General features: G+C 35.2%; 1 protein-coding gene across 1 annotated transcript in view; it reads left to right on the top strand.

The window, feature by feature from the left end:
• The window catches only part of kcnh2a (potassium voltage-gated channel, subfamily H (eag-related), member 2a), a 97,877-nt gene that overhangs the window by 67,918 nt on the left and 2,813 nt on the right, over positions 1–27,146 (top strand). Inside the window, exons 6-14 of the mRNA XM_056475487.1 lie at positions 12,784–13,206; positions 16,072–16,477; positions 19,034–19,233; positions 19,362–19,614; positions 21,399–21,592; positions 21,672–21,792; positions 21,870–22,121; positions 25,685–25,883; positions 26,281–26,473. Coding sequence (XP_056331462.1) covers positions 12,784–13,206; positions 16,072–16,477; positions 19,034–19,233; positions 19,362–19,614; positions 21,399–21,592; positions 21,672–21,792; positions 21,870–22,121; positions 25,685–25,883; positions 26,281–26,473 — 2,241 coding nt within the window. The remainder of the gene's footprint in view (positions 1–12,783; positions 13,207–16,071; positions 16,478–19,033; positions 19,234–19,361; positions 19,615–21,398; positions 21,593–21,671; positions 21,793–21,869; positions 22,122–25,684; positions 25,884–26,280; positions 26,474–27,146) is intronic.

Here is a 27,146-nt window from a genome sequence, read left to right on the forward strand (position 1 = left end):
ATCTCTCCACCAAAATAATAAAGAATAAGAATAAAGAAAGCAAAAAGACTAAAGATTTTCTTTTTTATATATTCATTATTTTAAACAAATTGTCACGCTCAGAAAAATTACACACTGATTTCAATGCATAATAATGAATCTGAAATTTTAAACCTTAAAGCAATTCATTCTATAAAGCAGCATATTTAAAAACTTGTGTTGGGGGTCATTGGAAGAATTTAAAACTTTGTAAAAAGTATAGTAGTAAAAGAATAAGCACTATGTGAAGTTTCACAAACTAATTTCAAGAGGAGCACGTGATATGATTGATCGCGGCTGACCTCTCATCTGTGATCATTAGTAAGCCAAACAGACAAATCCAAACTCACTATAAATAGCCATTATCTATGTTTTTTGAAGAATTCCCCCTTCCACCCCATCTCCCCCTTTTTTCTCCTTTACCTGGGGGAGCTCTCGAGAACTACCATATCTCATACCCCCTTACATGCTCATCGACTATTACCCTGGGCTCAATTATCTCCAAGCTCAGGGTTCTCTCCTGGGACAGCGTGCCAAACCTGCTAATATTATCAAGCAATATCTAAGTGTGAACTCTTGAATAGGTATGTACCAGTACTTAATAGAAAGGAGACTGGTATCTTGAATATAAGTACTAGTACAATGAATATTTGTTTTATAGATAAATAGCTAAAACAGCTTGCCATAGAATGTGTGGTGCTGAGATAATCACTCACTGTAAATGGCATTGCCCTTTGGGCTGGAGCTCTTCCTTGATCGATGCTGACCCTCTCTGACGGCTTTCCTCTGAGATTTGCTTCTGTGTTTCAATCCGATGGCATGTCTTAACTACCTTTGATGTTCCCTAGAGCTTTACCAAACAGGAAGTCTGGAGCTGGGCGTTGTGCTGGTTGCTCTGTGAAGAGTGTTGGGCATTGTTGTTGATTGGTTTTTAGGGGATTCAGTAATGGTCTTTTAATGGCAGATCTTTGTGTGAGGATTTCATGTCCTGACATTGGTGGACAGCTGGTGCGAGGCAGGTGATCGGGGAAGTTTGCATCTTGAAGCATGTTTAAGCCTGAAACAACACACATGGGATAGATTTAACATACTGTAGGTCAATGTTCTGTCAACCTGTGCTAAGGCCAGAGATGAATCCCAGTTTTTACTATATCCTCTTTTTGCTGGGCCAGCTGTACTATAACTCGATTTTCTAGTGTCCTGACTTATGAAGTTATGAATAAATCATGTTTTGTCTTTCACTTTTGCTACTAATAAATTAAGTAGTAAGTAGTTGTCTACTGACATGTAATAATAGCTTAATCAGTCAAAGCTCACACAATTTATATTAGTCATATGATATTATTATGCAAAACTGACACATAAAAAAATATCTTCATTTTAATTCACCATCTCAGAAAGGGATTTATTTCTGCAAACACAAAAGCAGAAGAACTGTTGAATTCTTCAATTTATACAGGGTGAGTAAATTATATCAGAATTAAAAATAAATTAAAAAAAGTAATAATATATATATATATATATATATATATATATATATATATATATATATATATATATATATATATATATATATATATATATATATATATATATATGTATATATATATATATATATATATATATATATATATATATATATATGTGTATATATATATATATATATATATATATATATATATATATATATATATATATATATATATATATATATATATATATATATATATATATATATATATATATTTATATATAAATAATGTGTACTACCCCTTTAAGCTGTTTCTACGAAGATGCAAATTGGATTTTATCCCTAATTAAAAGCTTCTAGGATTTTGATTCATTAAAAGGGGGAGTTTACTTTGAGACATCCAGTCAATACTGAGGATTCTCTTGATGATGAATTGTGTATCACCATTATTGGATTTCTGTCAACAAAGATGAAAAATCACACCAGAATCCTTGTGTGTTGCTCTTCTCAGAGCCTGATTCACCTTTAGTGCTGATTAAGGCAAGATACTGCAGGTGAATGGATTAAATGTAACTAATCAACTAATACCTTCTAAAAATGCTGGGATGTTATAATCCAATAATACAATAATTCAGTATGTCAAATATTGACAAACCCAACCGTTGGGTTAAAAATTACAGCAATACAGCATTTTTTAAAATGTAATTACAATCTTACTTCCCCAGTTGATTGATTACATTAACAACTGCAAACATTTCAAGGTTTCTAAAATTCTGTTTTAATATGACATTATTCAATGAAATATGTGCTGATTCACATTTCTGTTACAAAACTTTGAACATTGAATCAAATCAATATTCAAAATGATACAATACCACTATTAAAATACTATAAACAGCCAGAATCTTTTTGAATAAATGTTTGTAATTGTAAATAATCAGGAAAATTATGTATCAACATTCCATTCTGTATAAACTTTTATGTAGGTATGAATAAAACAGTAAAGTTTGGTGTATATAAGTGATGCTGAAGCGGAGATTTACTGTTTGAGAAAAACTCAGCTTTAAACCATCTTTAAAAATATGTATTGTAATTAAAATCTACAGACAGAAATGTATAAAGTGCGACAAAAGAAATACTTACAAGTGCAATTAATATGTTTTCTCTTCATTAGACTAGAAAAACACTTTACAAAATCTCAACAATTTCCAGTACTCTCTTTCATCGCCATTTCTAGACTTTTGTCATCCTATATTACTATTGTAATACTATTGGATGTAGGCAGCATCCATTAACTAAGAGTATATACAATATACACTATAGTGTTGTTCAGAAATATTGTACAATTTATTATGAATTACTATAGCGTTTTTCCGTGTAATCACAGGTGTATCTAGTGGTTGTCTGTTCTAAAATAAGATTAAAAAAACCCTCCCTGCATATTGTAAATAACAATGCGTTATTGTTGTACAACACCAGCAGGGCTGTTATATTCATGCCAACATTTATTTTCTCTTCAATAGAGATGATGGCAGTGTATTTTTTCAATGAATCCACTATGTGGGCAATAATAACGTTACCTGCTTGATGGATAGCAATGTCTACACTGCAAAAACTGCTGGGTTCCACACAATTGATTTGTGTTGGGACATGAAGGAATTAAGTTAACTTATTAGTTTTTACAAATTTAAATGGATTGCACATAAAACCCCAAAAAGATCTCAAGAATATTGTTGTTGCAGCTCATTTTAAGTAAGTAGTTTGAACAAACAGCAAACATGATTTTTTTTTTGAGTGTACATCAACGCAAACAACAGTGTGAAGCCAGGGATTCTCTGATCTGCTCTGGTTTTTAAGTACGGAACCCTCCTCACATACCAAAATTGCTGGTTTGCTTCTTGCTTCAGTATGTAGTTGTCGAATGATAGAAGTAACTTAAAAGTATCATTTTAGCTGAATAAATTGTCTCCCTATCAAAAAATTGAGAAGTCTGATGTATTTGAATAGCGGCTGCTACCATTAAGTATTTGCACAACTATGTCACACACAAAGTCAATGCAAAAGTGCTAATAGAGGCTAATTCTCTAGGCTATAGTCTCTATTTCCACCTGGGGATACTCATCCCGAGGCTTCTAGAAATTGTGCTGCGCCATTGATGTGATCCAAGACCTGTGAAGAAATGATGCCAAGGTATCCATAATCCTGGACCAGGCCGTATTCTGAGCAGATGCTGTGGTTGTCATGGAGGAGTGGAGAGCATGAGACTGACGAGTCTTCACATTGTGCCAGCCTGAACACTCACCGGTGACCTACTCACACCTGCGGCTTCTTAACGATGGACATCCAGCATTCTCCAGCCTAGACTGCAGCTCTGCACAAGATATTTGGCCAGAGGAGAAATGGTCATGCCCAACTATGCCTGGTTTCTCTCTAGGTTTTTTTTCTTTCACTTTCGTCAATCAGTGAAGTTTTGTTCCTTGCCACTGTCGCGACTGGCTTGCTTGGTTTGGGACTTGTAGAGCTGCGCATCAATGGATTTGCTTTTCAGTGTTTGGACTTTCAGCAGTGAAAACTGGAGTGACACAGTTTCAGTTTACTAGAACTTCTATGTTAAGCTGCTTTGGCACAATCTACATTGTAAAAGCGCTATAGAAATAAACATGAATTAAATTGAATTGAATTGAATTGAATTGAATTGAATTGAATTGAATTGAATTGAATTGAATTGAATTGAATTGAATTGAATTGAATTGAATTGAATTGAATTGAATTGAATTGAATTGAATTACCACTGCGCGGCACAAATGACACAGAATACAGCATGCGCGGAAGACATGGAATTTGCCTCAGTCATCTTTTCAAAGATAGTTGGAATAACTAATCTCAAGCAGAAAATTTGTGTGAGGTGACAAAAATCCTGTGAGAAGACTAGATAGAGTGACACAATGCTTCATGGTTGGTGTGAACCCAGCATCATTTATTTCTGTAGAGTGGGGGAAGCTGCTCATTGGTGGTTGGTGATGCCCTATGGCTTCCAGTTCACCTATATGGTATGGGTGCTTTTATGTCTCATCTCAACCAGCATCAACTCAACATGAAACTGCTGGGTCTGTATGCATTTATCTATGAGCAAACATTTTACTAGACATCATGTTTCTTCACGGCTGTCAGCCACGATCTGTGACGAGTGTATTTGGCTCGTGTTGCTGTGCTGTCCTTGTGAATTAGCTGTCGGGGTGAAGGGTGGACGGGGTGGACGTGTCAGTCCAAGGCCAGTGGGAGATGAGAGCACAGCAGGGGTGGGAAAGAGAGAGGACGTGAGGGTGAAGGAACCGGCCTTGGGACTCAAAATAGCCTTCTGAGATGGAACTGCAATGTAGCTGCTCCAGCAAACCATAAAATGCTGTTCTCTTCACTGGCTCTTTGATCTCTGACTCACCAGATAATTTACAGCTTTGATCAACCGCCAAGACATTGTATAGCTTACAAAGAGCAGTAAAATCTGAAGTATACCTGATTATAACTAATCACATTAGAAAAGATGCATGTTGGGGGTTTTTGGTTTTTTGACACCAAGGCAACCCTTTTATCCATAAGAAATCCAAAGAATATTGCATTAACGATTTAAATAATTAAAATTATATTTTATTTAAATAATAATAAAAATGCATTTTACTAATCTATCCATCTATTCATTCATTTTTTATAAATGTATAAATATGTATTTTTTAACCAATGCATTACATGTTTTTCAACACGTGATAAATACATATCTGTTCATTTAATAGGTGATCTAAACACTTTTCTAGGTGACACTTTATTTTGATGGTCCATTTGAGTATTAGTATACTGTCTGCTTAATATCTGTTGATACTGCTTCTTCAACAGACATTTAACTGACCATAAGAAACTTTGCAAGTACATGTCAACTTACACTAACTCTAAACCCAACCATAACCTCAACCTAACAGGCTACTTCTTATCAATTTAGAATTAGTTGGCAATGTAGAAGCAATGTAACTTAAAGGGCACATAGGTTACCCCTTTTTTCATATTTAATATAAGTCTTTTGTGTCCCCAGAATGTGTCTGTAAAGTTTCAGCTCTAAACATCCATCAGATTATTTATTATAGCTGTTTGAAGTGTCTATATTATAGCTGGAAAAAAGGTTTTGCTGTTTTTTTGTACTTTTTAAGGCTAGTCCTCTCCGCCCACCGTTCCCACGTGCCTGTCAGCAATCGCCGCCCTCGGCTGCCTCAGGAAGCAGATCTCACACCCAGCGAGGACACACACACATAGTGCAGACATATACACGCACACACACATAGCGCAGACACACACACACACACACACACACATAGCGTAGACACACACACACACACACACACATAGCGTAGACACACACACACACACACACACATAGCGTAGACACACACACACATAGTGCAGACACACACACACACACACATAGCGCAGACACACAGAGAGAGACAGCGCGTTAAGCTTTGCACTCGTTTTGCACGCATATGTGACATGATACTGGTAATATCCACTGCTGTATGAATATATGTTATGTTAATGTACAAAATAAACCTGATTTAACGTCCACAAACCGGGATGGAAGTGTCTTCTTTTATAATTGTTCTGACACACGGCTGTGCTGATGAAGTGAATCATTTTAAACTCGTAAAACTCTCTCTTGATCACATTTGATGATGATTGATGAACCTAGCGAACTGAACAGACCTTTTATTCCCGGTTGCTTTGCGCTCCTCCTGTCTTGTTGATATGATTATACACGTGACTACTGGACATGTTAATGCGCGCAGCTGTCAATCAATATTGGTGGGCGGGGGGATCGCACTCCTACGTAAAGTTGCGGTCGATCTGAAAACCGGTCCAATTGGTCCACCGTTTTTATGTTGTTAAATTTAAAAAAAAAGGACTGGGTGTGTTTATTTCACCCCAATATGACCACCTATACACTATACTTACACACATTTCTTTACAAGCAGCTTGTAAAGTAGATTTTTCACCATAGGTGCCCTTTAAATTCAACAAACTGACCATCAAAATAAAGTGTGAACCTTCTCTATTAGTATTGCACTCACCAGGATAGCGCTTCTTCTCATACTTCAGCCTCCACGTCAATGTTCCTGAAAGCAAAGAAGGTTCACCAGAATTGGCCAGCCCAGTCACCAGAAATGAACATTATTGAGCATGTCTGAGGTCAGATGAAGGAGGCATTAAAGATGAATCATAAGAATCTTGATGAACTCTAGGAGTCCTGCAAGAATGCTTTCTTTGCCATTTCAGATGACTTTATTAATAAGTTATGTGAGTCATTGCAGAGATGTATGGATGCAGTCCTCCAAGCTCATGGGAGTCATACCCAATACTTATTGTTTTTCCACTGCGCCATGACTTTATATTCTATACTGTACATTATTTCTGTTAAGTGACAAGACTTTTGTCTAAGCAAAGTCAGACCTTACTGTTACTGTTAAATCAGTATAAATCAAGGCATGATCATATTGTATTTTGCCTAAATAAACGTAATCTTGAGGTCTTTGTCTTTCATATAAGCTACTTTCGGATAGCAAATGATCAACTAGAAGTCCAGTTATTATATGTCGTTCCTAAAACTTGGACAGTCAACAAGACTTTTGTCAGGTACAATACCTGACTATTAATTATTAATTAATGACTATTCCACTATTAATTCCACTCAGGTGCTTAAACTTATTAAAGTTTACAAAATAGAGTGTTTGTTAGTATATTTTTTATGCATTATTGGCAAAATTGGCAACATTTTCAGCCAATTTTTTAGTTTGCTTTCTTGTAGTCTCTCTCTCTTGTAGTCTCTCTCTTTCCCTCTCTCTCTGCCTCTCTCTCTCTCTCTCTCTCTCTCTCTCTCACTCATTCTGTATGTATATTTAAGTGACTGTCAGCTCGTCTGAATCAGGGCAACACAAGAGAGCTTCAAAAATGGCTTTACCTCAAAACTTTTCTACTTTTGTGCGTAATATTTTAGACCAACTATTGCAAAGCATGGCAGTAGATGGACTACAAGACAATGGACGATAAATCACCAATAAATTAGCAAAAATCAGAAGGTCAGTGAAGACAATGGTGAATTGTAAGGAGAGCGTCTTCTTCACTCACCCTTCAGCAGACATGATAGAGGAGTCAGCGAATCTGACACTGGAGCCGTGAGCTTTACTAGTGGATCATGATTGTGTCCCTGGTGCTGAAATCAGTGAACAAGCTCTTCCAGTCCTGTGCTCCTTCTATTCAGCCTCAGCCTTCAGTTCAGGCACAAATGTCCTGCAAAAAAGGCTCCGTGAGCCTCCGCTTTTGGGACAGGAACAGTCCCATTATTGGCCAAGAGAGCAAAGAGGTAAGAGTGGACAGAGATTTTCTGAGATTTTGAGAGGTTTTATTTATTTTTTTTTATTTTTATTTTTTTACATTTATTTTATTTTATTTTATTTTATTTTATTTTATTTTATTTTATTTTATTTTATTTTATTTTATTTTATTTTATTTTTTTCTTTTATTTTGTTCTTTATTTTATTTTATGTTATTTTTTCTTTATTTTATTTTATTTCTTTATTTTTTTATTGAATGCTGTTAAAGATTTATAATTTACTTTATTTACTTTTTTGTTTCAATTTTACTGCAGAAAGAAATTATTTTTAAAAAATTTACTTAGGCCTTTGGAATTTTTTTTTTTTTTTTTTGAGTTTTTTTTTTTTTCAATCTAATGGAAAGAAAGCATCCAAAATACACATTTTTGTGTGTGGATGTGTGTTGTTGTTGTTGTTTGGGGCACATTATTAATATTTGTGTCTAATTATTTCAGTTACAATGCATATTTTTATAGTCATAAATCTCTACTTCAAGAGGCACTTTAATTCATGAAACTTCACAGTTTTCTTCATATCTGTATTCTGAAGGATTTTTCTGAATGATGTAGTGATGAAAAGAGATACACAAATCACTTTGACTTTAAGAAATGGTCGAATTTAATTGTTAAAATAGTAAAAATGATACAATAAAAATCTATTACATGGCTAACAATTATTTCCTTAATGTATAGAGTGAATACCCATAGACTTTACCAAAATTCTCTGCATGACAGTCCAGTTGTTACATTTTGTTTTATGCCTTTTTTGTTTTTTACACATCATTATAGCTATTTTAGTTGAATCTTTTTAAGTGTCGTGTGTGTTAATGTGTCTGTGTACTTTTACATGTGTAAAAGCTGTTTGTGATGAGCACTGTCCCTTCACCACATGGTTTTGGTCGTGGTTTTGTCTGTGTAGCAAACATACTGTACAATGTAGATGTTAGTACTTCACAACATATGTATACATTAATGAAATATGGTAGTTTACTGTAAATTCAGATAACTCTTTTATGTTTTGTACTGTATTTATAACTGTAGATTTCTGGCACAGCTGCCTTTTACGGTAAATTTGACAGATTTGGTTTAACACTAAATAAATCTGAATATTATTTCATCATTAAATATTAAGAAAACCGAAGAGATGGTGTTTGACCCAAAGTATATAGGTGGTTGTCATCAGGTGGCCATCATGACCATCCATTTACCCAGTCAGAGACCTATAAGTACTTGGGCATTTACATTGACAGTTATTTTACATGGAAAACACACATAGAATGGGTTTGTTCTCATTTACACCAGAGATTGCATTTTTTACGGAGGTTACATCTTTTTGGAGTAAACAAGAAGCTTATGATGTTTTTAAAGCTGTTCTTCAAAGCATTGCCAGGTATGGTATCACAGGGAGGTTTGGCAACCTATCTGTACAGTGTAAATCTAAGTTAATGCATCTCTTGTTGACTTTAACTAAGGAAAATTGTTGGGCATTATGAATATTTTAATCTCTAATCAGGTGGGAATGAATCTGAATGATCCAACTTATTTTCTGTTTTCACATTATGAACTGCTTCTCTCTTGTAGGAGATATAGAGTCTCTAAGCGTAGGTTGAACTGATATAAGAAATACTTCGGTGGGTTTATTTAACAAGAGTTAGTTAATTAGTATTATAATTATTGCAACTACTGTATTTTATATTGTTTTATTGTTTGTTTTTATGGAATGTCTACAGCAATATGGTAAAGCCCAAGTTTTCTACTACTACTTCTACTACTACTACTACTATACTACTAATGTTCAGATTTGCTACTGTACCTGTTACCTGCATGCAAAATTACTGCATATTTTATGAAATAATGTCTAATTTGCATATTTAAACATAACATTTCAAAAACTTGTAATACTTAAATTATTAATAGTGCTTAACATAATCAATCAAATGGTGTTTAACAAGCATTTTTAATAACTTTTAGGTTTTTTTTTAACCTTATTCACCTCAGTGTCTTGCCTTAATGACTGAGCGCTGAGGCGAGTAGTAGACGGAAACTACACCAGGCTTTTCATAGATTTTTAACCCAGATACCAAAATAGAGGCATGAATTAAACATAATTAATCTGGAAGCTAACTGGGATTTTGATTTTCTGAGCTGTTTAGTGCTGGCGTTATCTGTGAGGACAAGTGTCAGCGGGACGAGGTCTTTTGATTATGAAAATGGCCTGACTTGAATTACCATAAACAAATTAAGTCCAGAAGATCTGTTTTTTCTCCCACTTGCTTTTGAGTCTCAGCTGCAGATGCCTTTTTTCATCTTAATGGTACATAATGAGCAAAAGCAATTAGATTAACATAAATGAATTATGTTACACTTGCCTTTTGTAGATGAAGATGAAGGAAAAATAAATCATATGGACACATAAGCAAACCATACAATATGACACCTTTTTGTTATTTCATGCATCATAAGGGCAACATTTATATTCTAATTTTGGAGGAAATGTCAACAGTAATTTTAATAATTAAAAATAAAATGTTAATCAAACATGAATTTTATTAAATCCAGAGAAACAGATTTTATAGGTGGTTATTCAGATAAAAAAAAAAATTATATATATATATATATATATATATATATATATATATATATATATATATATATATATATATATATATATATAATTACAAATGTTATATTATGGCTTTAAAAAGATTGGATTATATAGTTGTTTGTGTGTGTGTATGTATGTATTGTGTGTTTATTAGAATAATTAATGGCAATGATTACACGTACAAAATAATTAAAACTCTCTCACTGGAGCTCTCGGATAAAAGACTAAATGCTGGTCACCTCTTTAGGGCCCTGGAAAGAAATAATGAGCTGAAGTTTGCAGCCCCAGAGTGTGTTTACAAGAGAAAAGCATGAATGTTCTCCCTGCAGTGATGTGTATTCAGCGAATCTCAGACTAAACACGGCTTCATTATTTCACCCACACTGAGTTACGGCCTACTCATCTCCTGTCAGAAACATATGATAATATTTCTGTCCTGCAGCGCGCTTTTGGTAATGGTTTCTGTAAATACATGGGCAGAAAAGATTGGATGGGGCTCTGGTGTAACAGGACAGTCTGTGAAACGTGGTCATGCTATAAATTGGCAAAATACATTTATTTTTTGCATTTATTTGATAGAACAGTAGAATGACAGGAAGTGAAGTTGCAGAGAGAGGGGGGCAGGATTGGGTAAGGTCCACAAGCTGGAATTCGGACTCGGGATGCGTAGATGCTGTTGCGCTAAATTTATTTTGCTGACACTTAATTTTAAAGAATTAGTTCACCCAAAAATTAAAATTGTGTGTTGTTTCAGTCCCCTCAAACCTTTGTTCATCTTCAGAACACAAATTAAGAAATTTTAGATGAAATCTGAGAGCTTCCTCCCTCCTCCATAGACATCAACTGACCAACAAATTCAAATTCCAGAAAAGGAGCCAAAACATTGTCAAACATTCCCTGTGACAGTGGTTAAATTGTAATTAACCAAAAAACTGTATAGACTTTTTTTTAACCGAGACCCCTTGAACCACTAAAGTCACATGGGGCTCCATTTTAATGCACCAAGTTAAAGTCTAAAGCACACAGCAAAAAGCACTAAGGGTAAGCTCAAATCCAAGGGAAAATGGCCTGTGCACCAGGCGCATGGTCTTTAAGGGTTGTGCTTATTCTCTTAATGAGTTATGGGTGTGTTTTGGACATAACATGCATCAAAACAGAGTCTCATCTACCATTCATCTACCATTCACACCATACACACCAGTTATTTGCGTCTCACCATGGCATTTGCTATTTACATAGAAGACTAGTAAGCGAAAAACCGGTTAGCGGGAAAATGGTTAAAGACAATCTGTGCAAAGTTAAACGTCATCTACTGAACGAGCTTCTTCCATTTGGCCTCCTCCTTATAACTGTGGATTCTGGAAATGTTGGTGGACATATTTGCCTCAAGACATCCATTGCATATTTACTTCAGTAATTTTGTTGGTCAAGCACAAAGGTTTGTTTCAAAACTTATACAGTTCTAATTTTACAGCAATTGAACAATAAGTTATATCCAAACACGCTTCCTATTCCTATGCCCCATATGGTGATGCGTACTGTAATAATAATACATTTTATTTATAGTGCGCTTTTCTCAGACCCAAAGTGCTACAAGGCAAACAGTAAAAAAGCAGACCAATAAAAACAACACAATAAAAAATATAAACAATAAAATTCAATTATTAAATTGACGAAAATAATCAATTTAAGTTAAAAGCAACAGTTAAAAGGTGAGTTGTGAGAAGTTTCTTAAAACAGAGAAGCGGCATTCCTGATGCTGATGGGTAAACCATTCCATAGCTTAGGCCCACTGTACGAAAAAGCTCTATCACCCATAGTCTTTACTGTACATCTCTTAAACCTGACAGGTGAACAAATCTAAACAAAAAAATTCTAAAAACAAATATAAATATGCACATACTGAATGCTAAACTACTAAAAATAATTAAAATATTAAATAAATGTAAATTGACATGAACAACCTGGCTACAATTGAGATTGATACCATCAAAGCCCCTTTAGGTGAAGAAGGCATTGTAGGAGGTTTATGTAGACAATAATATATATATTTTTTTTACATTTTAATAATTTAATTCTTTATATTTAAAGATATTAAAGATATGTACTGCTGTGTATTCAATAAAAATAAAAAACACAACTTTTACTGTCTGAGTGATTTTTATGGAGAAGTTCAGCAGCATCTATTCAGTCATGATGAATAAAACACTCCACTATCTAAATGCTCATACATCTGATATTCTGACAGTACATCTGATTGTGAAGTATTTTGCTCCTCAGGTTCTGTCTCTGGGTGCAGATGTCCTTCCTGAGTATAAGCTCCAGGCTCCTCGCATCCACAAATGGACTATCTTACACTACAGCCCATTCAAGGCGGTCTGGGACTGGGTCATCCTGCTGCTGGTCATCTACACTGCCATCTTTACCCCTTATTCGGCTGCGTTCCTGCTCAGCGATGAGGAAGAAGAGGTCATTCAGCGCTGCGGCTACTCCTGCAGTACACTCAATGTGGTGGACCTCATTGTAGACATCATGTTCGTAGTGGACATTGTGATCAACTTTCGCACAACCTACGTGAACAGCAATGATGAAGTGGTCAGTCAGCCCGGCCGGATCGCCGTCCACTATTTTAAAGGCTGGTTTCTCATTGACATGGTTGCTGCCATTCCCTTCGACTTGCTCATTTACCGCTCTGAAGAAGAGGTGAGAGAGTTTTCAACAATCACTATACTGTACAACACATTTCTTTAAGGGATGGTTCACCTAAAAATGATCATTTACACACCTTTTACTCACTCTCAAGTGGCCTTTTCTTTTCTTTATTCTGTTGAACACAACAGAATATATTTTAAAGAATGTTGGAAACCTGTAACCATTTACTTTCATAGCAGGAAAAAAACAAGTACTATGGAAGTCAATCGTTACAGGTTTTTAGCATTTTTCAGAATATCTTCTTTTGTGTTCAACAGAAGAAAGAAACCCATAAAGGTTTAAACACGTACAGGGTGAGTAAATGACGACTGAATTATTAATCTTGGGTGAACTATCCCTTTAATACCTAGGTCACTTTTTGTAGTACATAGTTATCCTAACCAACTTTTGTATTGACACTGAAGTTGTGGTTAAAATCAGTCGCTTGTTCACACTCTTACAATTTTCTATATAGAAAATGGCGCATACTGTTGTGCACTATAAAGGGGATTAAAGATAAACAGACTGTGTAAATGTGCTTGCTGATAGGGTGGATGAAGTCTGTGGTCATATAAGTAACAGTTCATCCAAAAAATTGAATTTACAGTTAATTTAATCACAATCAGGCCATTGAAGATGTAATAAACTTTTTCTTTACTAGAAAATTAAAGAAGATTTTTATCTTAATTTGTGGTTGGTGATTCAACAATGCAAGTCCATGGTCACCCATTTTTGAGATTAAAAATAAATATGTTGAAACATAAAATGAAGTTAAAAAAATAAGTAATGTGAAACAATTGGTCTGAGTTAAAAATTGAACATTATTTATAATATTATTAGTTTTAATCCACAGCCGGGGAAAACAGATCTCAGTGTATGCACAAGTGTAGTGAGTGTGAGCTTCCTGTCACTTAATATTGTATGCACAATTCCTTTACAATAAGAACTTTATCACAATGGAGTCATGCCTTTGAGAGTAACTTCAATCAAAGGTAAGAACCATTTTGGCACACACATACATCCTCACTCTCTTCACCTCATGTCTGAACTGACATCATCAAGTGACTAGAAGCTCACAGTCTCTACACTTGTGTTTACACCAAGATCTGTTCATCAGACTTCAGTTTATTATTAGTAGTCATTTATTGATTTGAATTTGTTTATATGTATATATTTCACACCTCAAAAACATGTGACCATTGACTTACAATCAGCAAAGAAAAAATCTTTAATTTTCAACTGAAGCAATAATTTCACTTATATCTTTAATGGACTCAGTTTAATAAATTTAACTAAATTGAATGGGTCAGTATATGAACTGTAAATGTTCATTTTTGGATGAACTGTCCTTTTAATGTCATGTAAACTGCCACAGCACTACCAGTCTGTCATTAGATTTCATAAACTGCTTTACCAAGCTCAGTGGCTGTGGCTAAGTCGTGATTCAAACTAAATGCTACTGGTTATTTTAAAAAACGGAAGGAGTGCTTGACATTTCACGCCCTATCTGGAGAGTATGTCAACACATTAATTGAAAGGACTTTAGGGGCCCTTTTATTTATCATGGCTGCTGGAAATATTCCTTTGAGATTTTCATCCATACTGACATGATAGCACCATGTATTTGCTGCAGATTTTTCAGCTATGCATCCATTATGTGAATCTTCTATTCCAGGACAGCATATTCTCCATTAAACTGATTTGTCACAAACTGAAAAAACGTGAGGTTTGGCCAAACTATATTAAACCAAAATGCTGTGAGTTCTTCATTTTCAATCCCAAGCTCATTAGTGTAATCTAATCTTGCTAACATCTCTTTTCTACCATTTTTCGTGAGCAGAAGCATCCATAAATATTTAGTTGGAACATAGTTAAGTTTAAACTAAGTTCAAACCTAGTGCTCTGCTGGTGCATATAGCCCCAGGTGTAAATACAGCTTAAATGACCTTTCTTCCCCTCTATGGTGCTCAGCTTGAAATGATGCAGGTTGTCTCAACCATGTCTATGAGTTGCTGCTGTGTGACTGGTTGACTAGATATTTAAATTGATTGTGTATCTGATGAAGTGGTCAGTAAATGTATTTCAGTATGGCATTGCTGTAGAAACAAACTACTATTAAATTTAATGTTGTATTGTGTCAGATTTTGAATTTTACTTGGACAAGAGTGAAATGAGTATGTAAACACTGATCATCAAGTTTGTAACAAGTACAGTACAACACGTTTGGTAACACTTCACATTAACAGTACATGGAGTTATGGCTTGCGCTAATCAAGAACTAACTTTAACTACAACATGAATCACATGAGTTCATGTGTGAATAATGGCAACTTTAATTACTTGTTAGTACATGTTTGTTAATTACTGTATTAATCAACACTTTCATTTTATCCTAACAGTTATGCACATCAGTCTAGAGTGTGTTTACACTAAAAAACAATGTGTTCTGTCTACAACATAATGACCAGTTTAAACACAGGAGTTCATAAGTAGTTAAGAATGAGTTAATGATAATGTGCCCCTCCAAGTAAAGTCATAACGAGACATTAACAGGTCATGTTGGTTACATTTAGCTTAAACTAAAGTGTTAAGTAATACATTATTGTATTTGTTCATGATTAGCACATTCCTTAAATCTTTATTAGTTCATAATAAAGTAACGTTTAGTTTACATAATAATACATCATTATTCAATTACCTTTATTGTTAAGTGTTATTGATAAATGGTTCACATTTTAGATCACATAGACTGCTATTGTGCCCACTCTAGAAACAGTTTTTAAAAAGTGATTAAAGAAATGTGTCCTATCAACTGCAATAACTGCTGTCGGTCAACTTATAACCTTTTATTTCTTTATTTTTTTGATGTGTTAACAGACAACGACATCCACAACTCTGATTGGCCTGCTGAAAACTGCTCGACTGCTGCGATTGGTGCGTGTGGCACGCAAACTGGACCGCTACTCTGAGTATGGAGCTGCCGTTCTCTTTCTACTCATGTGCACCTTTGCTCTGATTGCTCATTGGCTGGCCTGCATCTGGTATGCAATTGGGAACGTGGAGAGAAGTGGCCCGTCTCGAATTGGTTGGCTTAATTCTTTGGGTGATCAGCTGGGAAAACCATATAATCAGTCAGTACGTGGATCAGGACCCTCTATTAAAGATAAATATGTCACTGCCCTATACTTCACCTTCAGCAGCCTCACCAGCGTGGGCTTTGGAAACGTCTCCCCAAACACAAACTCAGAGAAGATCTTCTCCATCTGCGTGATGCTCATCGGAGGTTAGTGCTGCTAAGTTCTTATTCATATGTCAGTAAGATTGTACAGTGATCATTGAAACATTAATATTTTAAAAGATTTTTGGAACAAATAATTGCTGTTTCTATATTAATACATTTTAAAATTCAAGTTATTCACAGACATTATAATCTGACATCTAGTTTCACATACAGGATCCTTCAAAAACTATTCTAATATGCTGAATTAGAGCTCAACAAACATTTAAATGCTGTACTGTGTTAATTTTGTAAAAGTTTATTTTATTTTTATACATAATTTTTTACATTATTTTACATAATTTACATTATCCTTGTTTAAAAAAGTGTACATTTCTTTAAAATGTCTTTTTAAAGGTGGTTAAATAATAGCATAATAATATAATATAATATAATATAATATAATATAATATAATATAATATAATATAATATAATATAATATAATATAATATAATATAATATAATATAATATAATAAAATATTCATTCATTTTCTTGTCGGCTTAGTTCCTTTATTAATCAAGGGTCGCCACAGCGGAATGAACCACCAACCTATCCAGCACGTTTTTACACAGCGCATGCCCTTCCAGCCACAACCCATGCCTTGGGAACATCCACACACACTCATTCACACACATACACTATGGACAATTTAGCTTACCCAATTCACCTGTTTGGCATGTTTTTGGACTGTGGGGGAAACCGGAGCACCCGGAAGAAACCCAAGCGAACACAGGGAGAACATGCAAACTCCACACAGAAACGCCAACTGGCCCAGCCGAGGCTCGAACCAGCGACCTTCTTGCAGACCTTCAACAGCACTACCTACTGCGTCGCCATAATATAATATAATATAATATAATATAATATAATATAATATAATATAATATAATATAATATAATATAATATAATATAATATAATATAATATAATATAAGTGAAACTTTGTTTGGCTTTATTTATTTGTCAGTAATATTTTCACATAAATAAATATAAATAAATATAAAGTATATCAATAAATATACACTATATCAATAAAGCTGCGGTCACACTGGGCTTTTCCTCCCATAGACTTCCATTCATACGCACACGGATGCGTCAGACCGGAAACGCAAGGTCATGCGTCAAGTTTCGCATGTCACTGCGGTACAAAGTTCAAGCATGGTGAACGCTGACCTGCGAAATCTCGCAACTTGACTGCGTGAGACCAATCGAGGATCAAAACATGACCTCTTTTTAAAACATGGACCGATCGCCTGATTTATTTAATGTCTAAACATCTTGTTTAATCCCGCCCCTTTTCGCAGCACCGTACAACAGAATTTCGCACACACACAGCCCAGTGTGACCGCAGCTTTAAGTGTTTAGACACTGCTGTAATACACAGAGCCAGTAAACATTGTTATTATGATGTTTTTCAACAGGAGGAAAACGCGAAATACGTCCAAACACTTCAATTATAGTCTGTGTTAGTAAATGCAAGACTATTGATAAAATGCAGGCATAACACTGAATGACAACGCTTCAGATGACTGTTCTAGAGCCTACAGCTAATCAGTCTGTCAGATTCTGGAGTGCTTTACAGCTCTAAAGAACATTATAAATGATAAATGATCTTAAATAAAACAAATACATTTATAGAGATGGTGTATAAGTATATAATTTCACTCACCAGGGAAACGGAGGCCACGTGAATGATTTGTTAGCACAATTAAGTGTACACAGCATGCCCTATCATCTGATAGATGTAAATAATCCCAAAAGACAATTGACTGTGTAAAGAAACATTAACCAAAACAAAAATACGATGTAAATGCAGAGTTCATCGGCTAATTAGCCGATGACGAGAGCGAGATGTCACTCAAGTGGCCACGCTCTTAATTATGCAGACTTAATAAAACTTAATAAAAACGAAACGGATGAGTTATAAAAAAAAATTCACCCCCTTACAGTTGTCATGAAGGTTAATCATGGCTATATGCACCAAAGCCATCTTTTGTACCAGGCTGTAAGCATGTTTTTATCAGCTGTAAAAATGGCCAATTTCCCATTGCATTCAGAAATGACCTGGACTTCCTGGAGCCAGCCCCCCAAGGCGAGTCAGTTAATTGCAGTTTTAGTTACTTCCATATTGGCTTCCCGAGGGAGAGCGGGAGGTTGCCGCTTGGGTGTACCTCAGGTGTCATTGTCATAGTTCTGTTGTTCAGCTGCAAGAAATAGAAGCTGTTTCTAAAATATATATTTAAGGTGTTGGTTAAGACAAAAACTCCTTTAAATATGGAAAATATTCCTTCTATCATGTGTCGTTACTTTTATTTAGAACACTGTTTAAATCAGCCTTAAATCAGCCTTTAGGCTCGATTGTCAGGCACACTCTTGTTGGTCCTCAATCTGGCAACCTGTGCTTGCTTGTGTTTTGATCCAGCATGCAATACCTAGTTTAACCACTGGGTTTCAAACTTACATACTGCACCTTGATACCCCTGATATCTTCATCTTTGATCATTTTGCATGAAAGGAAACACATTTTTGGTGTTTGTGTTGTTGTTGTTTTCTTCACAGCGCTAATGTACGCTAGCATATTTGGAAATGTGTCGGCCATCATCCAAAGACTGTACTCTGGCACCGCGCGTTACCACACTCAGATGTTGCGGGTTCGAGAGTTTATCCGTTTCCACCAGATCCCCAACCCACTTCGGCAAAGACTGGAGGAGTATTTCCAGCATGCTTGGTCCTACACCAATGGCATTGACATGAATGCTGTGAGTCACAGAGCCACATTCAAAAACACCTGGGCGGACGCTATTTATTCCACTCTGCTTATTTTTGTAAACACTCAGCATAACGTGGCATCATTTATCACATCAACCCGTGTTTCATCTCTCTGCAGGTGCTGAAGGGTTTTCCTGAGTGCTTACAGGCTGACATCTGTTTGCATCTGAATCGTACGCTGCTGCAGAGCTGTAAGGCTTTCAAGGGTTCCTCCAAAGGCTGCTTGCGTGCTCTGGCTATGAAGTTTAAGACTACTCACGCTCCTCCAGGAGACACCTTGGTCCACGCTGGAGATGTGATTTCAGCGCTATACTTCATTTCTCGGGGCTCCATTGAGATTTTAAAGGGAGATGTGGTTGTGGCTATTTTAGGTATAGGAGATTTTGGGTTGATCTTATTGTGATTATATGTGTATGTCAGGGCATTTTCAAACTTTTCGATGCCCCTCACCCAGATACCCCCCACCCAATAATACTCTAATCACAGTTATGTGATGTGTAGTTGCAAAGATATTCAGATGGAAATCTGATATAGCATATATGATCATATTAACCATATGTTACATTATAGATGAACATATAGTGTATGCACAGAGCTCAGCATTATTGAGTACACCTCTATTTTGAAAATTAATTTTTTTTTTTTCATTTCTTAATGTATTTTGGTGCATTTAAACAAAACAGATTTAATAAACAGATATATTTATTAAAATAATATTTTAGTCACCAAACTTATTTAGAAATTGATAGATAATATAGTTAAACAATTTTTTTTTTTGCCTATTTTTAAATGTGTATTTAATATTTTATATTTTTTAACATAAATTTGGGTGTACTAGTTTTTAGACTTAACATAAGTTATTTTGTTGGATAAACCCCAGATTTGGCTTCAGTAATGACTAATGTAATGTATATGCTCAAATATAATATTGTATAGCTTCCTATTAGATATATCAATTTCCAAGATAGATTAGTGAGGGGTGTGCTTATATATGCTGAGCCCTGTACATATCTGTAAATCAAACGGTTGAAAACACTGTATATGTAAATGACAATTGTTGCAATATTTTGAAATATGTGACCCTGGAGCACAAAACCAGGATTATGTTGCAAGGGTATTTTTTTGCTAATAGCAAAGTATAGGTCAAAATGATTGATTTTCTTTCTTTTTAAACCACAAATCATTAGATTATCATGTAAAGGTTGTGTTCCCTTAAGGTATTTTGTAAATATCACACCATAAATATATCAAAATACTATTTTTGAATAATGATATGCATTGATAAGAACTTAATCTTTTTTGAAGGTGGTTTTCTTGGTATTTTAGTACTTAAAAATCCTCACATTACCGATTTTCAAATAGTAGTATTTTGTCCAGATATGTTTCTATCCTAACAATTAATATGTCAGTGGAATGCTTATTTGTTTGACTTTCATATAATACAGTGTTTCTCAACCACGTTCCTGGAGGACCACCAACATTGCATGTTTTTTACGTCTTCTTTCTCTGTCACACCCATTGCAGGTCTTTCAGTCTCTGATAATGAGCTGAAGATCTGAATCAGGTGAGTTGGGTTAAGGAGACGGGAAAATATGCAGAGCTGGTGATCCTCCAGGAACGTGGTTGAGAAACACTGATATGATACATAAATCTCAGTTTCCAAGAATTGACACTTAATGACTGGTTTTGTTGTTCAGGGTCAAATATATGTTGCATATTCATGAAAAAATAATATAAATATTGATATATTTACCATATATCAGATCTCTAGATGGAAAGTATGGGCATTAAAATTAAGTGTAACCTTTATTTATTTACAAAGGACAGCACTCAACATTAGTACGCTTTCAATAGTGTTTCAAACCTCAAGTTTTCCTTGTGTAGCTCCATCTTGTGGACATGTTGCTCTTTTGTTTTTTGTCTTGCTTCTTTTAATGGCGTGCAGCGCCATCTGCTGTTGCTTTAAAATATTTTCACGTTTCTACAACTGTATTCACAATAACACGTACTAGCATACTGCATAACACACTTTCTATTTCTGCCATATTAGTACAAATAGTTACTAAATTTAATCATAGTATTCCTGTTAAAATTATTTCTGTCTGTACTATCTGACACATTTTAAGCATTAAATGTCTCTCGGCCTGTTTTTCAGGCAAGAATGATATATTTGGAGAGCCCATTAACTCATATGCTCGTCCTGGAAAGTCAAGTGCAGATGTGAGAGCACTGACCTACTGTGACCTGCACAAAATCCACAGAGATGATGTTTTGGAGGTCTTGGAAATGTATCCAGAGTTCTCTGACTACTTTTGGAGCAACCTGGAGATCACCTTTAATTTGAGAGACGTAAGCTTGCATGTTTCTCTAGCTTTATGACACAATTACATTATGGGATTTTGAACAGTTGTGTTTTTCTCCTCAACAGACTAACACTAAAGCTGGGTCAATGAGCAGTGACCCTGAGGATTCGGACCATGGTGGTCTGGACCATCACACACGCAGAGCAAAATTGTTCTTTCAATCTAAAAGAAACTCCATCCCTCAAGGTAAACAGTGTGTGAGAGTTCTTAGATTTTTCTAGATCCTCGGATTTCATTACTAATGGAGTTCCTCTTAAAAGCAGATACAGAGAGAACAGAGGGCAAGCTCAACAGGATGACATTCAGAACACAGACTCCAGGCAAACAGCATGAGGACAGACAAACCGCTCATCGCAGTTCAGACATCTTTGCCTCACAGTCAAGCAGTGATGAAGAGGAGGAGACTCGACGACCCTCTGTGATTGTGGACTGCTCTCAGAGCCATATCAATAGCGCTAGCAATGCTAACAGGGACAAGGACCACAACAGCAGTAACTCATTCAATGCACTCTCAGGTAGGATTCTGGTTCTGTTCAAATTGTCTCACTGACTAATTTACAGATCTATAATGGAAACATTGGGGCTTTTGCACTAAAGTAACGGTTCTTAGAACTAATGTAGGAAGTAGTAAGCTTTTTGGTTTATTTTCATCACAGGGAACAATTCATTCATTCATTCATTTTCCTTCGACTTAGTCCCTTTATTCATCAGGGGCTGACTGCGGAATGAATCGTCAACTTATCCAGCATATGTTTTACGCAGTGGATGCCCTTCCAGCTGCAACCCAGTACTGGGAAACACCCATACACTCTCATATTCACACACAAACACTACGGCCAATTTAGTTTATTAAGTTCACCTATACCGCATGTCTTTGGACTGTGGGGGAAACCGGAGCACCTGGAGGAAACCCACGTGAACACAGGGAGAACTCCACACAGAAATGGCAACTTACCCAGCTGGGACTGGAACCAGCGACCTTCTTGCTGTTAGGTGATAATGTTAGGAACAATTTTAGTACTGTTTTTTGGGGAACTAAATTAGCTTCTACTTCAGCGTAGGGTCAAACACAATATAAACTACAATGATGACTGTGTATGTTGATTGGTAGAATGGTTGCTATACCAAACACTAGCATTGTTTTATAAAGTGTTTCAAGACAAAAACACTCAGAATGCTCACAAAAACACATGTTTGTTTAACTTTCATATCCTTTACCACAATACTCATGACACACAATGAAATTACAGTTTTGATCACAGCATTATCTATCCTCCAGTTGTTCATTTTGTTCAGTGCAGCACTTGATGTCACTTTTGGCCAGCTTAATCCACTTCAGAGTTTCTAGGAAATTGGTCCAGGGAGAAATTATTTCTCAGGATTTCTCAAGCTATACCTCAGGGCTAGACCCTAAAACTTGCTGTAACTACCTGGTAAAAAGCAAAAGCCTCTATGATTTATTAGTTCAATTACTAATAAAGCAGTCTAAAAATGCAAGAAAAGAATTAAAGGGAATGACATAACTAGATACATTTTACTTAAATTGGATGAGATGACAATTTTAATTTTCACTATCTAGTTGTTGCAAACCCATTGGCTTTTTATTTATCTTCAAAAGACAAATTAAAATATTGTTTATAAATTGATGATGTCTTTGACTAAATTAATTTAAGTCTTTTAAATAGCTTAATGAGTCGATCTGAAATGTTTTACTCACACTTAAATGCACATACATAGAGCTCTTCTAACATTATAAATGAAAAGCTCAAGCTTGTGTGATGCACAGTTACACAAAGCATTCTCATGTCAAACATGTGCCTTTGAGCTTTTTGTTTACCATATTTGCTTTGCTGTATATGTATATGTTTTGATTCAAATTTGAATAAAAGTCTAAATTAAAGTTTAAACCGAATTGATGAAGCAATTATGTCTCTTTAGAAGACTTCAATTAAGCCACTTAATGCATCGGGATTTCTTGAATCTTCTTCTCTAAGATTTAATTAAAATATCTTACATTTAATGTTTAAATAAAATAAAATGAATTAAATGAAAGCCTTAAGGGTTCAAAATGACATGAGGGTAAGTAATTGATTTTCCGTTTTGACTGAACTAAACCTTTAAAGAATACATAAAAAAGCTGAACTTTACTCATCTTTGTGTTTCAGAATTAGAATTAGTGGCACCACTAAAATATTTTTAAATTAAATTATAATATATGAATTAAATATAGGTAAAATATAAGTTATTATTCATAGTCACAATCTTCCAAACCAATTAACTGTTTGCCATTATGACAAAAAAAATTGCCTGATTAGTTAACTATTAGAAACAGATTTGTCTCAAAAGAACTAGTACAGGATTGGACCCCCTTTTGCCTTCAGAAATGCCTTAATCCTTCGTGGCATGGATTTAACAAAGTACTGGAAATATTCCTCATAGATTTTTATCCATATTGACTTGATAGCATCACACAGATGCTGCAGATTTGTTGGCTGCACCTCCATGATGTGAATCTCCCATTCCACCACATACCAAAGGGGCTCTATTGAATTGAGCTGATACAAGGCAGGATGGATCCATGCTTTCATGTTGTTGATGCCAAACTCTGACCCTACCATCCGAATGTCACAGCAGAAATTAAGACTCATCAGATCAGGCAACGTTTTCCAATCTTCTATTGTCCAATTTTGGTGAGTCTGTGTAAATTGTAGCCTCGGTTTCCTGTTCTTAGCTGACAAGAGTTTTACCCGGTGTGATCTTCTGCTGCTAAACTGAACTGAACTTAAAACACTACAAACTGAACTACACTGTTCCTATTTACTATGACCTTTTATGTGAAGCTGCTTTGACACAATCTACATTGTATAAGCGCTATACAAATAAAGGTGAATTAAATTGAATTGAATTGAATTGAATTGAATTGAATTGAATTGAATTGAATTGAATTGAATTGAATTGCTGTAGCCCATCCACCACAAGGGTGGACGTGTTGCGCATTCAGACATACTCTTCTGCATACCTTGGTTGTAACGAGTGGTTATTTGAGTGACTGTTACCTTTCTATCAGATTAAACTAGTCTGGCCATTCTCCTCTGACCTCTGGCATCAACAAGGCATTTGCACCCACAGAACTGCCGCTCACTGGATTTTTTTTTCTCTTTTCTCTTTTATATATATATATATATATATATATATATATATATATATATATATATATATATATATATATATATATATATATATATATATATATATATATATATTAAAAAGAAATTAAAAGGAACACTCCCATGTGAGTTTAAGGCCAATTCACATTGCACAGATGATAACATTAGTCAGATTATGTCAAAGTTTGTTGCAATTTGTTGGAAAATCATACCACACTGCTCAGACATTCCACAATTCAACAAACATTAATTGAATATGTTCAGTTGGGTGAAATCAAAACTCCAACCAATGAAACATATGCTGACAGGGAAACACATTGACCCAACAAACTCTGACAGACTTGTTTGTTGGCATTCGTTTATGCTGTTTGAACTGACCTTTAGTGAACAACAAACAAACAGACAGAGACTATTAGAAAAAGATGGTTCTCAGTCCTCTTCCAAACAAAAGTTTGAATGCACACTTAAGGCATAGGTTATGGAGATCAGTCTCAGTAATAATTCACAATATACATAATAATTGCCAAGTTCACATGCATAATAGTTCACCCAAAAATGTTAATTTCCTCCTTCCATTTTTTTACACTCAGTTGATTCTAAACCTTTATGAATTTCTTTCTTCTGTGGAACACAAACACAATATATTCTGAAGAATGTTGGAAAAAGCAGTCTTTGACTTCTATAGTAGGAACAAAATATGTCAAGCTGTTTTTTACATTTACCTTTTCAATATATTTTCCTCTAGTTTTAACAGAAGAAAGAAACTCAAACAGGTTTGGATAAAGTAGGATGAGTAAATGACTTGATTTTTGGGCGAACTATGCTTTTAAATGTATATACAGGTTAGAATGACAGAATTTTCACCTTTGCAGTAAATGCATCATTTTAACATTCACCTTATTTTACATTAGGAGCTTTTTCAGGGGTTTCTAACATCTTCAGCCTTTGGGGAGACAGCAGTCGTGGCCATCACTACCAGGAAGTACCCAGCCACAGCATGTCCTTCCCCTTATCTTCGGTTGCCTCCAACACCGTCCTGCACAATGTCACCCAAGGGCAATGCTCAGAGGTAGAGAACAGACTGGAAATGATGCATAGACAGCTCCACCGGTGAGATCAAACTACAGTTATTGTTGTTTTCCTGCTCTCCTACACTCAAAAAGTTACTTTTGCTGCTTCTATACTGTAAAAAAATATATGAACAATTAGTCTTGATAGCTTTTGATAAGTTAATCAGGTTCTAACTTAATTTTATAAGTTACACAAGCTGTTTTAAGGCAGTTTAAAATAATAAAAGTTCAATAAGGTTAATTTGATTCAGCCTAAAAATTTAAGGTAAGCAGGATTATTTTTTTACAGTTTTTGTAGGGGGACAACTTAATTATTTCATGTTCAGTGCACTCAAACTTGTAAAAATGATTAACAACGTGAAGGAAACCCAGCATATGTTTACAGTGTATTGTATTCTTTATGCTTGAGTTGTGTTTGTTGTCTTGTTTTGCGAAAGATTGGAGAAGCGCATGTCAAAGGACATCGGGGCCATAATGCAGTTGCTTCAGAGGCAAATGGTGCAGGTTCCACCGGCCTATAGCTCTGTGACGTCTCCTACAGAAACATCGCCAATTCCTCCCAAACCAGGACAGAAACTGGTTCAGCCAGTGAATCCTTTAGAAACAGAGACTCCACCTATCCTATCTGAGGTATTTATGTATTTTTGCTAAAAAAAAAATTCAACTAAAACTTGAGTCAAATTTAAGTGAAAAGTGGTAATCGCAGCGATGTTCTCATGTCTCACATATTTGTTTTCAGCTGTTTACAGCGAAACAAAGATCTGCAGTATTAACTAAATCACCATTGGAGAAAATCTGATGTTTATGCATAACATTTTTATACAACTTATATTAGTTAAGCAGATTTGACTTAATGTATGGAAATTTACTTTAAAAATTGTGATTAAGTAAATTTAAAGGCGCGATATGTAATTTTTTACCAATTTAGGGGGTGTATTCACAACAAACAAAGATGTAGTTTGATGATGCCATGACTGTGTGTGGAATCACGGAAGTTGTGATCTTCATTGTGTCCTATGGGTCTCCTGCAGAAATAATGTTCATGGATGTTTAATGAAACTAATTAAGATGGTGGTATGAACAGAGAAAAGCTGAATGCTGTCAATGCGCAACAAAAGTGCTGAAGCAATTGCTGATGCGAGACCAGTGTGACACAGTATGCATTTATTATGCATCCATTTTTTCGGGTCATGATCATGTGGTAAAGAAGCAGCCTTGTTTTATTTTACTAACAACATTTTTTAGGGATCTGTTATAATGCTGCTCTGTGTAATGTAATAAAATGCACAACATAGTACAGCAG

The sequence above is a fragment of the Danio aesculapii genome, chromosome 2 (assembly GCF_903798145.1).
Source record: "Danio aesculapii chromosome 2, fDanAes4.1, whole genome shotgun sequence".
Classification (NCBI taxonomy): Eukaryota; Metazoa; Chordata; class Actinopteri; order Cypriniformes; family Danionidae; genus Danio; species Danio aesculapii.